The sequence below is a fragment of the Rhineura floridana genome, chromosome 11, assembly GCF_030035675.1.
Source record: "Rhineura floridana isolate rRhiFlo1 chromosome 11, rRhiFlo1.hap2, whole genome shotgun sequence".
NCBI classification, from domain to species: Eukaryota; Metazoa; Chordata; class Lepidosauria; order Squamata; family Rhineuridae; genus Rhineura; species Rhineura floridana.
This window is the reverse complement of record NC_084490.1, coordinates 20,065,234-20,080,532: the sequence shown is the minus strand read 5'-3', so window position 1 is coordinate 20,080,532 and position 15,299 is coordinate 20,065,234. Positions and strand designations below refer to the sequence as shown.

The window sequence follows — 15,299 nt, the reverse complement described above, 5'->3', positions numbered from 1 at the left end:
TCAATGTTGCTATTTTTTCCCAGTAAGAACATTTTGCTTTTTTCCCCCGCAAGAACAATTGAAGCAGATTATAGACACTCAATGAGCAGGCAACTTTTTAAAAAGTGTAAAAAAAAAAATTAAAAGCAATGTTACTTTTCATGAAGGACATTGCCCTTCAATATAATCAACTGCCTTTAAGAATACTGCAGGCAAAGATTTTTAATCTTTAGATGAATAACTAAAGGTGCTTTTACAATGCAGATGCTGTACTTCAGCATGGTAGTGCTGTTATCATTGGCTTTAAGCCCCCCCCCCAAAAAAACAGTCCTTTTGCTTTTAACCTCCAAGAAAATACTGCTTATTTTACCAAAGGCAAATTGGAGGCTACTTCTGAATGCAGAAGAGTGAACTCCCTTTTCAGATTCAAGGTACTGTAATGGTCAACAGCTCCCACACAAATATTTTTGAGAACTGTATTGCTTTCTTTCACTGAAACCTGTTAGCCAGACGTGAACACATTGCCTTTGATCTCTCACCAAACATACAGGCATTTATACTCCCCATACATCAATATTTTGAATGGTGTCCTCTACTTAAAACCACAGAATAAATTCTCCACTAAGGCAGCAAAGGACACTCAGGGAGAACTACCCATGCAGCACAGCTTCTGCACAGCCCCCATTCATTCCAATGGGAGCCACATGTAGCAAACTGCCTCATTGTTTCGGAGATACCAACAAGCGTGTTTTAGGCAAGTGCATTTGTGAACAACCAAGAAATACATTCAGTAAAGCCCCAAAATGACATCGCTGTTTTTGTTTATTTGCAAAGTGAGAAAATAAACTCATTGCCTTTAAGGCTCTTATCGAAAGTTTTTTTTCGGTAGCTTTTTAAAAAAACTGCCAGGCAAATATGTTTATTAAAGGGGAGTTCTTCCAACTCTTCTTTTTGGCAAGCAGAGGTCTGTCCTCTCAAGGCTCTGACACTTACTATGCCCTCTCAGCCCAAAACAGGTCCCCTGCCCTTTGCAAAGAAGCTGGCTTGGTGGTGACTGCTGATACACACATTTGAATAAGCCAGGGACCTCTCTCCCCACAAATACAACCCCCCAAACAACTATCAGAAATGCAACAAGATGGCAACCTGGACAGAGAGCAGTCATGAAGGTGGTGGATAACATGGCCGTACATGCAACGGAAGAGAAAGGGATGTCTGTAAGCAAGAGATGTGCAGGGAGACTTCAGGAACGGGTATGTTCAAATGAGAACATCCAAGGGTATAACACATAGGAGGACTGTGGTGTTCTCCTTCATTCAAGGACAGTGCCCCCTGTGCACTTATCTTCCTGCTGGCATTTGCACCTCCACTACCACCATTTTTTTAAAAAAATACAGCACCACTCTCATGCCCTGAATGTTGAAGCTCTTAGCTAGCTAAGCCCTTGTGAATGTACAGAGAGAGCAAAGAGCAAGTGTGCAAAAGGCTTTGAAAGAAACACGGAGGAAGACACAAGAGGAAAGAACACTTGTGCAAAATGGAAGGGGGAGGGGCAGAGGAAAGAACGAGAGTGCAACAAGTGAAGAATGCAAGATGGCACAAAAAAGAGAAGGACAAGGTTAACTGGGAAGGAGGAATGTAAAAATGATTAAAAAATAAGTGTGGAAATAGAAAGGAGTGGAAAGGACAAACGTTTTTAAAAAAGAGGGGGAGAGCATGAAAAAAGAAGAGGGAAAGGCAATAAAGAAAAGATGCCATTTCTTTCCCCTTGTTCTCATTCCCCATCTTTCTACATCCTCCCTCCCTCTTGACCTGACTCACGTCGCCACTGACAACCATCTACCCTTGGATGAATATCAGCCGTGTGGAATACACCAGATCAGCAAGGTAAACCAGGAGGTTGACAGCTGTCAGGACAGCTATGACAACAAGCTTGTCCCAGGGACAGAGTGTGGTATTTCTACAATAGGAAGGTCGAGATGGATTTCCATTATGTTTCCTATCAAACTTATAGATGGGCCAGATGATGGTGGCTGTCACATACATAAGCACAGCCAAGAGCGTATAGCCACTGAGGAACTTGTTGAAGGGACACGGCAGCCAGCCGGTGCATTCACCAATGCAGAGGATGATGACCACCAGGGAGAGGATGAAGCAGATGCAGTAGACAGCCATGCACCACTTAGTAGCTTCTGCTTGGTCGTAGGAAATTGGGTCACTGATGAAAACAAAGATTATGCAGGCAATAAAGGTCTCCACCACCTTGAGGAGTCCAGGGACAGTGGCCATGTAGCCGGTGACCTCTCCTGGTTTGGCTTTGGTTATGGCGACTTCTATGCAGTAAGCCAAGAAGGAAAGGCAAGAGAACACAGTGGCAGAAATGCGATATCCACGCTCCTCACGGCTTAGGTTCTGGTTCTGAATGAAGGTTACTGGGTAGATGATGGAAGCCGAGAGGCACAGCAAGGTGGCATACATGGCAAAAGTAATGGGGAAGTTCTTCCAGGAGACGGGCATGCGGTGTTGAAGGCCAGCAAACTCCACCACCAAGATGATGATAGTGACAGCGAAGCAAACACACCATGAGAACATGCACCAGTCACCATTGCGACCATACCAGGCATTCCTGTGGACCACCAGGCTGAAGGTAACACATGTGAAGATGACTTCCAGCAGACGAACAATGCCGAGCTGAGAGGTCAAGGCACTGGTGTTGCCCAGAGATTTTGAGCGGGTTACTGGCATCGTACACAGATCTAGGAAAAGAATTAAGGAACATAATGCAAGATTTAAGATGCAGTCAGTGTGATGATCTTGGTCATGGAAGATGTGGGTACAAATCTAACTACACTCATTGGCTCACCTTAGTTTCGAGTATAGGAACCTTTAGGCCCCCAGATATTGCTGGATTACAAATCCCATCACCCCTGACTATTGGCCACCCTGGCTGGAGCTGATGGGAACTGAATCCCCAAAATGTCTGGAGAGCCACAGGTTCCCCATCCAAGCCTTAGATGTTACTGTCTCTTGGGAAACCAGTGTGGTGTAGTGGTTAGAATGTCAGACTTGGACTGAGGAGACCCAGGTTCAAATCCCCACTTAGCCATGAAACTCACTGGGTAAACTTGGGCCAGTCACCATTGCTCAATCTAAGCTCTCCATAAGTTTCTAACAAGAATTTTTTTAAAAGGGAGAAGAACTATGTAGACCATTTCTGAGCTCCTTGGAAAGGAGGGTAGGAGAAGGCTGTAGTAAATAAACCTCTTGGCCTATTACCCAATTTGTGACATACATGTACCCAACAGTGCTGTGGTCCCTCTCTCATGATGCTAGAAATTAGGGTCACCCCATAAAGCTAAGGGCAACCACCTGGCTCTAGCCACGAAATAAGTATCAATGAGAGATATACACATTTAAACAGTATGTGCCTGGTGTCTACCAAAATAAACAAGGGCAGCCGTATACATCGTGATAGATAGAATTTTGATCCACCAACATTCACAGAAGAAATCTGAGCTGACTTCAGAGAGTGTCAGGCACCTGGCCAGATATCACAGGCCTCAGAACCACCTCTCACCTGTGGCAAGAAAGAATGACTTCGAGACGTTTAGAGAGGCAGTTTTTTTAACGAATTAAAAAGGGTTTCCCTTTCTTTTTCCTTTTCAGGCCACAGAAGTACCACAAATAACTAAGAAATTGTATGTGTGGGCATACAGGCTACTAAAAATGCTAGTGGTATAATAACATTGGTGGATTTATTAGCAACGTAGTTACCAGGACAACAAAACTGTTTAGAAATGCATGTGCAAGGAGGAAGCTTGCGAGGAGGAAGAGTGCAAAGGGGACGCCCATCAAGCAGGTCCTGTAGCTTCTGGAGCATCACCACAGGATGTGCAACAGGAAGTACCTCAGAGAAGCAGTTGATCTTACTGATTAGCATTATTGTGCTACATGTGCTGATTCTGTTGGGCCTGTTTGAAAGTTGGTAGCAATTTGACCAATGGGGATTCACACAGGCACTGTAAGGCTTGCAGATGCTGGGCACACTCACTTAGCCAAGCCTGACACAAACTGCTCCATCTGGAAGCAACTTGAAATGTATTTATTTGAGGTATTTGTATTCTACCTTGTAGGGCAATAACCCTCCCAAAGCAGCTAGGAAAGAGTCAATAAAATGTATGTAAAAATATTTAAGGGGCCTAGCTAGTGGCAGAGCACCAGCTATGTATGCAGAAGGTCCCAGGTTCAATCCCCAGCATCTCCAGGTAGGGCTGGGCGAGACTCCCTGCCTGAAATCCTGGAGAGCCATTGCCAGTCAGTGTAGACAATGCTGAGCTGTACGGAGCAAAAATAATAATGATTAACACAATAATGCTAATCAGTAAGATCAACTGCTTCTCTGAGGTACTTCCTGTTGCACATCCTGTGGTGATGCTCCAGAAGCTACAGGACCTGCTTGATGGGCGTCCCCTTTGCACTCTTCCTCCTCGCAAGCTTCCTCCTTGCACATGCATTTCTAGCTCAGTATAAGGCAGGCTCCTATGATCTTAATATCAAATTAACTAACTAAAAACAGCAACTATTAAAACATGGAAATGGACTGCCTTCAAGTCGATCCCGACTTATGGCAACCCTATGAATAGAGTTTTCATGGTAAGGGGTGTTCAGAGGGGTTTACCATTGCCTCCCTCTGAGGCTAGTCCTCCCCAGCTGGCGAGGGCCTGCTCAGCTTGCCACAGCTGCACAAGCCAGCCCCTTCCTTGTCTGCAACTGCCAGCTGGGGGGCAACTGGATACTTGGGACTATGCAGCTTGTCCACGGCTGCACAGGTGGCAGGGCATGTAACCCCTGAGCCACTCACTGTGGGGGTGATCTTTAGCTGGCCCTTGACACCCAGGAGACACGAGCAGGGATTTGAACTCACAGACTCTGGACTCCCAGCCAGGCTCTCCTCCCCACTGTGCAAGCAAAACTCAAACATCAAGTGGAAGAAAACGTGTTTTTAAATAAAATAAAATTAAAAAACCAGAAGAATTGTGAGTGAAGTTGCTCCAAAACGTAGAACATAGCAAGCTGACTTCTGCCGAGTCAGACCATTGGCCTATCTAGCTCAGTACTGTCTACACTGACTGGCAGTGGCTCTCCAGCGTTTTAGATAGAAGTCTCTCCCAGCCCTACCTGGAGACGCCAGAGATTGGTCCAGGAACCTTCTGAATGCAAAGCAATTGCTCTACCACTGAGCTACATCCCATCCGCAACTGTGAATTCAAGCATGAATACCCAAGATAATGCAGACCTCGTTGTCGTTAATCATCTGGCTGTACTTATTCACAATCAGAATGGTTAAAGGCTATGTCTAGAAAGGCTATGTCTAGAAAGTTTAAATGGACTTTCTAATCTCTTTTGGTGATTGTGTATTATCAAGAGACAGGCTTGGCTTCAGAGAGGGATGAGGCAAAGCATTTGTTTGGTCCCAAGACTCACAAAGAGCCCATTGCATCAATAACACTGCTCTCCAGAAGGTTGGTGTGGTGCCACAGTTAAAGTGTTGTACCAAGACTGATGAGATCCAGGTTCAAATACCCTCTTATCCAAGACACATGCAATCTAACCTACCTCACAGAGCTGTTGTGAAGGATAAAAGGTGGGGAAGAGGATGACCACTGCCCAGTCCTGAACTCTCTTGAGGAAGGATGGGATTAAAACCACTGCCAACCCCTGCCTTTCCCCCTCCCCCAGCACTATCTTGGGGGGGAAATTAAAAACATAAGGAGAGCCTGCTGGATCAGGCCAATGGAGCACCTGGTTCAGCAACCTGTTCTCAGAGTGGCCAGCCAGATGCCTATGGGAAGCCCAAAAGCAGGACCTGAGTGCAAGAGCACTCACACCTTCTGCAGTTTCCAGCAACTGGTATTCAGAGGCATCCTGCTTCTGACAGTGGAGGCAGGGCATAGCCATCATGACAGGTGTGACAGAGAAGAGGACTGACTTTACAGTTGTGTAGGCAGGGGAGAGAAAGGCATTTGCTTCACAGTTTAATGCAAACCTACCTAATTCACATTTCCCAAGCCAACACACAAACTAGAGCACTTGAAGGACAGGAATTTCACAGTGCAGTTCCCAAAACAAGAACACATACAAAAATTATATTAGGGAAAAGTATGCAGAAACTGCTTATATTAATGAAAATAAGGTACAAAAATGCATTAGAGGACATTGCATATTTGATAAAATGGCATGCAGCAACTCACAAATTGGGAAAAATGCTCACAATATGAAACTTTGCACAAACTTTTACAAAAATTGCTAACGGGTGCAAAAATGGGGCAAATAAAACTTAACAATAATTTGTCAGTTGCCTGCTTTAGATGGGGTTGTACTCCCTCTGAAAGAGCAGGTCCATAGTCTGGGAGTGCTTCTGGACCTATGTCACTAGAGGCCCAGGTGATCTCAGTGGCTAGGAGTGCCTTTTACCAGCTTCGGCTAGCAAGACAGCTGCAGCCATTTCTGGACTGGGACAGCCTGACCACCATTGTCCATGCACTAGTAACCTCCAGGTTGGATTACTCTAATGCACTCTATGTAGGGCTGCCCTTGAGATTGGTCCAGAAGCTGCAGCTGGTGCAAAATGCGGTGGCATGACTGGTCACTGGGGCAAGGTATCGCCAACATGTCACCTCGCTGCTGAAAAAACTGCACTGGCTGCCCATTTGCTACCAGGCCACGTTCAAGGTTCTGGTTTTGGTGTACAAACTCCTATGCAGCTTGGGACCAGGATACCTGAAAGATCGTCTTATCCCTTATATTACCCAGCTGATCACTACTCTCAGCAGGTGAGGGCCTCCTGCAGACACCCTTATCAGGAGGTTCATTTTGCACAACATAGGAAGTGAACCTTTAGTGTAGTGGCACCTACCCTTTGGAATTCCCTTCCTTTAAATATTAGACAGACGCCACCTCTGTTATCTTTTTGGTGCCTACTGAAGACCTTCCTCTTTCAACAAGCCTTTTAAGTACAGACCTTATCCCAGTCTCCATCTCTGTTGGAATTGCTTTTTTAAAAAGATTTTAAATATGTTTTGTTTTAATATATTTTAATGCCTGTTTTTATGATGTTTTAGAGTGTTTTAGTGTTTTTGTTTGTCGCCCTGGGCTCCTACTGGAAGGAAGGGTGGAATATAAATTTAAATAATAATAACAGCAGCAGCAGCAACAACACTGTAAAAATGAAAAGCTGGGAGATTGGCAGATTTGCCCATCTCTACTTTTTTCTTTTTAAAAAAAGAATCTTCTATGACTAAGGGCATGTTTTTGCATAGCAAGATACTCAGGCTCTCTTAATTGTTAAAACATAACTAACCTGTGTTAAATGATCCTGAAGAGAGAACAAGATGGTGGGGAGAGCCATGGTTGTATCTTATCAATTTGCTTGATTAAAAAAAACAACAATGCATGCAGCCGCAGGGGATAAAGATAATTTGGATTAGGACCCACTTCTGCAGTGCAGAAGAAGGGGAGCACGTTGTGCTTTGCTGCTTGAAATTGTCTGTCTCTAGCTCCACCAGCTATTTGCTCTGTGGGGCTAAACATACAACTTATCTGCTCTGTGGGGCTAAGCATAGAGTGCCCACATGCTACCTCAGTTGGTTTGAGTTAACTGTAGCTATGAAGGATTTATGAGAACTTCTTCCTAAGATTTAGGGATCAAACACAAGCTTAGTGGGATGGGAACAAAATGCAGAACGTTGCCGTAGGGATATGTTTTAAGGGATAAGAATTTCCTTTCCTTCTCCCTCAGAAAAAGGCTGTATAGTTGTCTGGCGCCAACACCACTATCCCTTTAGGCGCCAAGCAAAAAGAGTCTTATGTAACCAGACATTTTAAATGTTAGTATTAGCCTCATTTGAGGTTTTATCTGTTGCTTTTCTCCTTGGTCTGTGTTTTATTGAATTGCTTGGTTTTTAGGCTTTATACACCATCCTGAAATCTAAACATGATAAAGGAAGGCATATATTTAAAAAAAATTTTTTTTTTAAGATGCTAGGAATAAAGACCAAGCTATTCTTTTCTGTGGCAGTGGTTTAATTCACCTTTGCCAGAGAGCACATACCACTTGGTCCTCAACCACAAACAGTACTGTCACCTCTAGGGTGACCATAATGTGTCCCTTTATAGAAAACAATCCTCTCTTTGAAAGGCTATATCCAGTTTAAGTCCAGGCCAGCTTTAAAGATAAAAATATAAATGTAAAAACAGATAGATAAATAGGAGTTAGTACCTAGACAGCAGACTGAGTGAGGCACACATTAGGTCACCTGGTCACCATCTTCCCCACTAGGATGAGATGTTTTGCGGCCTAACCTACCTCACTGAGTTGTTGTGAGGATGTAATTTGGGTGGGGGGGGGGAAATATGTACATCATCTTGAAATCCTTGGAGCAAAGGTGAGATGTGAATGTAATTGTTGTTATATGCCTTCAAGTTGATAATCACTTATGGCAACCCTATGAATCAGCGACCTCCAATAGCATTTATTAGAAACTACAGTACCCTGTTCAGATCTTGTAAGTTCAGGTCTGTGGCTTCCTTTATGGAATCAATCCATCTCGTTTGGTCTTCCTCTTTTTCTTCTCCCTTGTTTTCTAAGTTAGTATATGCAAATCTTATGCAAACCTGCATCCTCTTTTGTCCTCTGGTTTAGTGACACATTTCCTTTTTTTTGTCAATGCATAAATGGCCATCTTAAAATATGACTCTTAAACAAAATACCCAGACTCATAGTTCATTGTGGTGTGCTGGGTGAGCAGATGGGAACTCTGGGAGGGGGGGAGGGGAGAGGAGGGTCTGGAAAACTGGGTGGGTTAAAATTAGGTTACACAGGCAACGGGAGCAACAAACTCTCGGACAAAGGCAAAGAAGCTCTCTGCCTTTAATCATGGGGAGACACTTCCTCATCTGGATTTCCTGCAAGGGCTGCAGCAGCGGGCCCGAGCAATGGGAGAGGGGGCTGGGAAAGGTGGAGATATCCACATGGGAGGGTGGGAGCTGCTTGCACACTTATCCATATAAGGCCAAGAGAAAATCCCTCTGTATCCAAAGCTGGACATTTGGTTTCAATCATCCTTTGCTTTCAAGCTGCGAGGGCGGGGGGAGGAATGCTCCTCCTGGGCTCACAGCCAACCCCACTGTCTTCCTTCTGGGCCATCTCCTAAAAAGTCACAACTCTCTTCCCCTCCTCTCTCTCTCTCTCTCTCCTTTAAAACCTGAGGCCGGCTTCCCCATCAGCAGCTGCAAACTTCCTTCCCTTTTTTGTTTTTTGAAGCCAGTAGTCTAGGGCAGACATGCCAAGATGCCAGTTTGGGGGGGGGGAGGAGGAAGAGGAGAAGGAAAAGGGAAGATGGAGGAAAGAGAAGGGAAATGGCTGTGGAACAAGAGAGATAATAATAAAAGGGGCATTTCAAATGCTGCCTAGTGTGTCCTATAAAACTCTTGTGAAGCTATCCACCCTCTTAGCATTTGGGACACTGCATTGACTGTGCAACTACAAAGGAGTAACTAAAGCAGTTTTGCAAGAGTTACTTGCCAGTAAAATGTTGTAACTAGCCTGCCCCGATATGTATGGCCATGTCAATTATTTGGGGGAAAGGAGGAAAGAGGGGTGGGGGGAATCCAAAAGAACACTAACTTTTGTTATGGCTTTCCTGCCTGATTACCCAGCAGTAATTCATGGGTCCAGTTTATACATACAGCAGAATCAAGCAATAAAAAGCCTTTCCTGGGCGTACCATTTCATGCCACAAGGAAGGAGCTGCATTTCTTGCATTTAGAAAACTAGCGTCTCATTGAGGGGCATTTAATCTTTGTCCCTAGCATGCTACTTTCCTGTGTGCACCGAACCTTATTCACAAAGCAGCCGTCACACGTGTAACGCTCTACCTTGCAACCAGAAGCGGAACCATCCAGAAAAAAGAAGTTTCCACTTGATTCTGTTGCATGTATGAACCAGCTATTTACAATCCTGAGTTAACAAAGCATACTCCTAAGAGCACTTTCTCAATAATTAACAATGTAGGTTTTGTATGATCAAAGCGCACCACTTCAACCTTTTAAGGCTTCAGATAGGGAAGAGGTGGGTAAAGGACCATCCAGAGGTCTGCGCATTAACATGTTCTCAATAATCCTTACAACAGGTGGGTAACCTCCTTTTGGCCCGAGGGCTGCATCTCCCAATTGCAACTTCTCCAGGGCTGCATGCCAGTGGTGGGCATGCCCAGAAAGTGGGCGTAGTCATCCCATGCTTTTTTGCAGCACCACACATGCAGGCATGTGCACAGCTGCCTGCCCCCACTCATCAACTAGTCTGTGTAGACTATGGCTGCAAACACACCATACATTTAAAGCACTTTCTTTTACCTGCAAAGAATCATGGGAACTGTAGTTTGTTAAGGGTGCTGGGAACTGTAGCTCTGTGAGGGGGTAAACTACAATTCCCAGGATTCTTTGGGGAAAATAATGTGCTTTAAATGCATGGTGTATACGCAGCCTACATTTCTCATCTTGCTTACACTGTTGCTGTAAAAGCCTTCAACAACACTGAATGGTATGTTAGAAATATTATTTCCATATGGCAAACAAGTGAGCTGAGAGGATAGCCGGTTACTGAAGGCTGCCTAGCAAATCCATGATGGACACAAGATTCAAAGCAGAGTCAGGGAACCTATCTCAGCCAGAGGGCCATACTCCCTTGTGGGGAACCTTCTGGGGGCCACATACCAATGGTGGGCGTGCCTAGAGGCGAAAGCAGACCAAGAAAGCGATGTGATGCGTACTCTTGTATATTAAACTACATTCCAGGGATGCAGAAGTCAAGACTTTAAGGCCCCATCTGCACTATACTGTACACTTAGAGCACTATTGTATCATTGTAAACTATCATGGCTTCCCCCAAGGAATCCTGAGAACAGTAGTCTGTTAATGGTGCCGAGAGTAATTAGGAAACCCCCTGTTCCCTTCACAGAGCTACAATTTTCAGAGTGATATACCACTCCATCTCTCTTCCCAGGAAACTCTGGGAATTGTAGCTCTCTGAGGGGAATTGGGGTCTCCCAACAACTCTCAGCACCCTTAACAAACTACAGTCCTCATGATTCTTTGGGGGAAGCCATGACTGTTGAAAGTGCTATAATAGTGCATTACTATTACAGTTCAAGACCATATTTCAGCCAGGAAAAAACACTGAAAGAGGTCACAGGGCAGGGCTGGTGTGGGGTGTGGCCTGGCCTGGGGAGAATCTTAAGGGCCAGATAGAGATGCCTGGATGGCTGCATTTCACCCCCGGCCCCGAGATCCCCCAACCCTCATTTAAGGGGAAAGCTTAACATTATCCATTATCTGTAGTGAGGTCTGATGTGAGGTAACCTCATCTAGCACTTAAGTAATAGTAAAAATGCTGCCTGAAGAAAAGGCTGTACAGCTCCCCTGAGCAATGTAGATTGTTATCGAGAAGTATTAACATCACCCATTTTAGAAAGAAGCCTTGAACACACAAGAGGTGGGGACACTCAGGGTAGGCAACTGAACATGTGGCAGGAAAACAACCCGGAAAGGAACTCACCGTATAAGCGGCGCCCTACTGTAGGGAGGCCTGAAAGAGAAGTGGTTCCCTCCCCCTCAAAGCACCACAGAGGGAAAAATAAAGAGTTTGTGGCCTCGTGAACAGGTTGTATAGAAAAACAGAAATCCCAGCAGCAGGACGACAGTATAATGGGAATGCAAGGCTGGAAGTCAGGGTTTTGGGATTCTCCTGATAGGGTATCTAATGAGCTGAGGAGCGGGAGATCAAGAGGATATTGGATTTGGGGGATCCAATAAATAGGACTATTGGGGGATCTTGCCTCCTTTTTAAGCATTAGCAGCCATGAGATATTCTGAACACTTCGTCCTATAGCCACCCAGCCAAGATGATTTCTTGATTTGCAAATCATGACACTAGATTTGAAAAAGAGATCTTTCTGTGCAACTGGGGAAGAAAAGTAATGGTTAATGTTTTAGAAAGTTTGTTGCAAGATCTGTCAACCAGGCCAGTTTTCTCTTGCACTGTAGTGTATTAGTGGAGTTTCAGACCATGTAGATGCCACAAATGGCTAGCAACAGCATCTGTTGGCTAGTAAAAATCCCTGTGGACTAGAATATTGTGCAGGCTTTTGATAAAGCTGCCAATGATTCAAATTGGATGCCAATGGTTTAAAAAACATATCTAAGACTGCAATCCTATACACATAATTAGGAACAAGACCAATTTAAGTCAATGAGTTGTTTCTGAACAGACGTGTATTGCATACACAGTCGTGTAAGTGTATTGTTCTGAACAGACATGTACAGACAGGATTGTATTGTAAAGAGATAGCATTCTAGATAAATAAACGAGTGCTTTGATTACATCCTATTAAAATTTTAGTTCTCGTGTGTGTGTGTGTGTGTGCGCGCGTGACAAACTACACTGAATAAAATTCCCTATTCTACACAGCTATTAAAGGTGCAGAAGCTCTGTCTGTTTTTTTCACCCAGGGAATCTTATTTATACTGTACATTATTACACACACCATGAAAATCGCCTCTTCTTCTCACACACAAGTGCACACACAAACACACACACTTATATTCTTTAAAGAAAATACATTGCATACTCCAAGGCATGCTCTCACATTGCAACACAAATACACATGATATACGTATTTCCCTCCTATGGCATGCTCTTATCCTCTCCAGTTGCGAAACCAGCCATTCTGCTGTACATATCATTACATGCACAGCATACAGGCACTGTTAAGCATGACTTCCATCTTGAGAAGCGCAAACACTACCCTTGCAGCCACACCCGATCAGACAAACCTAGGATATATGCAGCTGGATCTGATGCCATTTATGCAGAAAGCCCACTGCAATATGCGGGGCTTATTTTTTAGTATACAGAACTACAGCCTGTCTTGCATACTTTCCTGTATGAGTTCCATGCTAACTTTTGTTTTGTTTTCGTCTATAACAGACTAAAAGCCTGGCGGAACCTTAAAGTCTGACAGGTTTAAAATCATAAATGTGGAGCACTGTTAGATCAGACCAAGGGTCCATGAAATGCAGCATCTTGTTTTCCATGCTGGCTGACAACATGCTTCTGGGAAGCTCACAAGTAGGGGATGATAGCAGTAGCCCTCTCCTACTGTTGCCACCCTGCAGAAGGTATTCAGAGGCGTACTGCCTCTGAACATGGAGGTTCCATTTAGCCCATTATGACATATTTGCATCATAGAAGCATGCACATGCAAAAACCCACTTCCACGATCAGGTCTGTGAAAACAATAAATTCTTTGTATGTGCTTTATGTTGATATTTAGTTGGATTTTTTTTGCTGGGTTTTTTGCTTTTGCAATTTATTTTATTTTGTCTTTCAGGTTTTTTAAAAATTGTGAATCCTATTTTATTGCTTATGCAATAAACTAGCAGGAGAACTTGGCTGGAAGGGCAATATACAATAAGTAAGTTCACTATAAGTAACCAGTCTTGCTTGGTCCCTAGCTAAGCGTCTTAGGTTGCAGTCCAATACATGTCTACTCAGAAATTAGCTCCACTGTGTTCAATAGGACTTACTTCCAGGTGTGTATTGGATTGCAGCCTTAGAAGTCTTTCTTGTTTACACTTTCCTGCAGGCACCCATATTCACACCTTCCAGAACACACCCTGCTAAGAACTGACATGCTTTGCATTGGCATCCGGACGCACAGCAAGCTGCCAAATTCATACTCACAAAACATTCCATTGTCTCCATTAAAAAAAAAAGGCAAGCGAATTGGAAGAGAACATACCAATTAAATCCCAGCAAGTTCTAAGCCCTCCACATCCCTATCCTTGAAAGCTAAATTAATAGTATCGTTAAAAAAGGAGAGAGAGAGGAAGAGAGCAGGAAGTTATGGATGTAGTGTGGCACCCCCAAAATAGCGCTGTGCCAAAAGTTCATACACAGAGCGCCAGCATCGCAAAGAAATGTAAGTGGGGACACGCCCTTCTCCCAACTTCTCAGAATACACCCCATTCTTCAGGAAACCCAATAAACCCAGCTCCCAGCCCTCCACCCCAACTCCTGGCTCCCAATCCTCCTTGGGTTTAATTTCCCACTTACCTTCCCCTTATGATCCCGCTGCTTTAACCCTCTGGAGCCCCTTCCTTGCCTCCCCACTCTTGCTGTATTGTATTCTTTCCTTTTTTCCAGAGGGAAAGCAGGAGTTCTGGCTCCAAAGCCCCTCTCCTCCTTTAACCCCTTAGATCCCAGTAGATTCCCACCCCCCCTCCTTCCCTCCCTCCCCCTCCCCCCCTCCAGGGTCTCCCTCTCCAGAAGAAAAGTGACTTACTTCCAGAGCGGGGTGGAGAGGGAGGACGTCTGAAAGAAAGCAGGGAGGGAAGCGGTCAAGGATGTTGCAGCGACCGAGGCTAAGACAACCGAGAAGATGCTCTGACCTGATCACGAAAAACGGCCAGGCGGAAAAACTCGCGTTTGGGACGGAGCAGGGTGTGGTGAGCGCGCCGCCACACACACGGGCAGGAGGTGCAGAAAGGGTGGGACGGGGGCGGAGACGGGGGCGGAGGCGGCAAGGCCCGAGGAGAAGCCCAGGGACTGGGGTGATGGGTGGGACTTTTGTTATTGCCGTTGCTGGGAGCAGAAAACACACACAGAGCAGACAGACATTCCCACCGACCCACCCACAAGGAGAACCCTGCTGGATCAGATGGAAAAGGTTCACAATGCAAGGCACCTTTAACTCATAGTTGTGTGTCCAAATGGACACCAAGTCCTAGCTGTTGGACACCCAGTGTGGTCACAAATGAACACTTAACATTTAATCCCCGAACCAAGAACACAAATTCAGACTGGAAGCCGCTGAAACACTGCTGTTTCACTAAACACGTTTAGTGAAATTGAACAGAAACAGTCGAACATAATTCCTAGGGTTCTTCCAAACCACCAGTCTTTCTGAAAAACTTCACAAAATCAGTCTCCCTGTACACCTGTGATGTCTTGTTCTCTGAATCTTTGTGGTTTGTTTTTAAACATTCTGTTACAGCAGGGTGTGGATCCCAAGCAGCAGTTCCTACGTTGTGCAGTGAAACAAACTCGTTTCCTCGTTTTCTGTATGGGTGACAGTGTCAGCCTGTGCATGTGCAGCAAGAGTTGACTGAGACTTAGGATTGGTTTTGGTAGATTCTGAACAAATCAACTCCTTACATTGATGATGTTTCAGCCTCCGGCTATAGATCATAAGCAACTGCAG

The 15,299-nt window shown here is 44.7% G+C and overlaps 1 protein-coding gene across 3 annotated transcripts; it reads right to left on the bottom strand.

Annotated features, from left to right (window-relative positions):
* Positions 1-265: 265 nt before the first annotated feature.
* Positions 266-14,613, bottom strand: MYADM (myeloid associated differentiation marker). Of its 3 annotated transcripts, none has more exons than XM_061590278.1 (2): positions 14,488-14,613; positions 266-2,735 (listed from the first exon to the last, which is right to left on the bottom strand). In XM_061590278.1, exon 2 carries the CDS (start codon positions 2,722-2,724, stop codon positions 1,819-1,821), a length of 906 nt encoding a protein of 301 aa, XP_061446262.1. In that variant the 5' UTR covers positions 2,725-2,735; positions 14,488-14,613; the 3' UTR covers positions 266-1,818. The 3 variants fall into 3 exon arrangements, with proteins under 3 accessions (XP_061446262.1, XP_061446260.1, XP_061446261.1); XM_061590276.1 differs by having other exon boundaries at positions 14,382-14,612; XM_061590277.1 differs by lacking the exon at positions 14,488-14,613 and adding an exon at positions 14,153-14,235.
* Between the last annotated feature and the right edge of the window lie 686 nt (positions 14,614-15,299).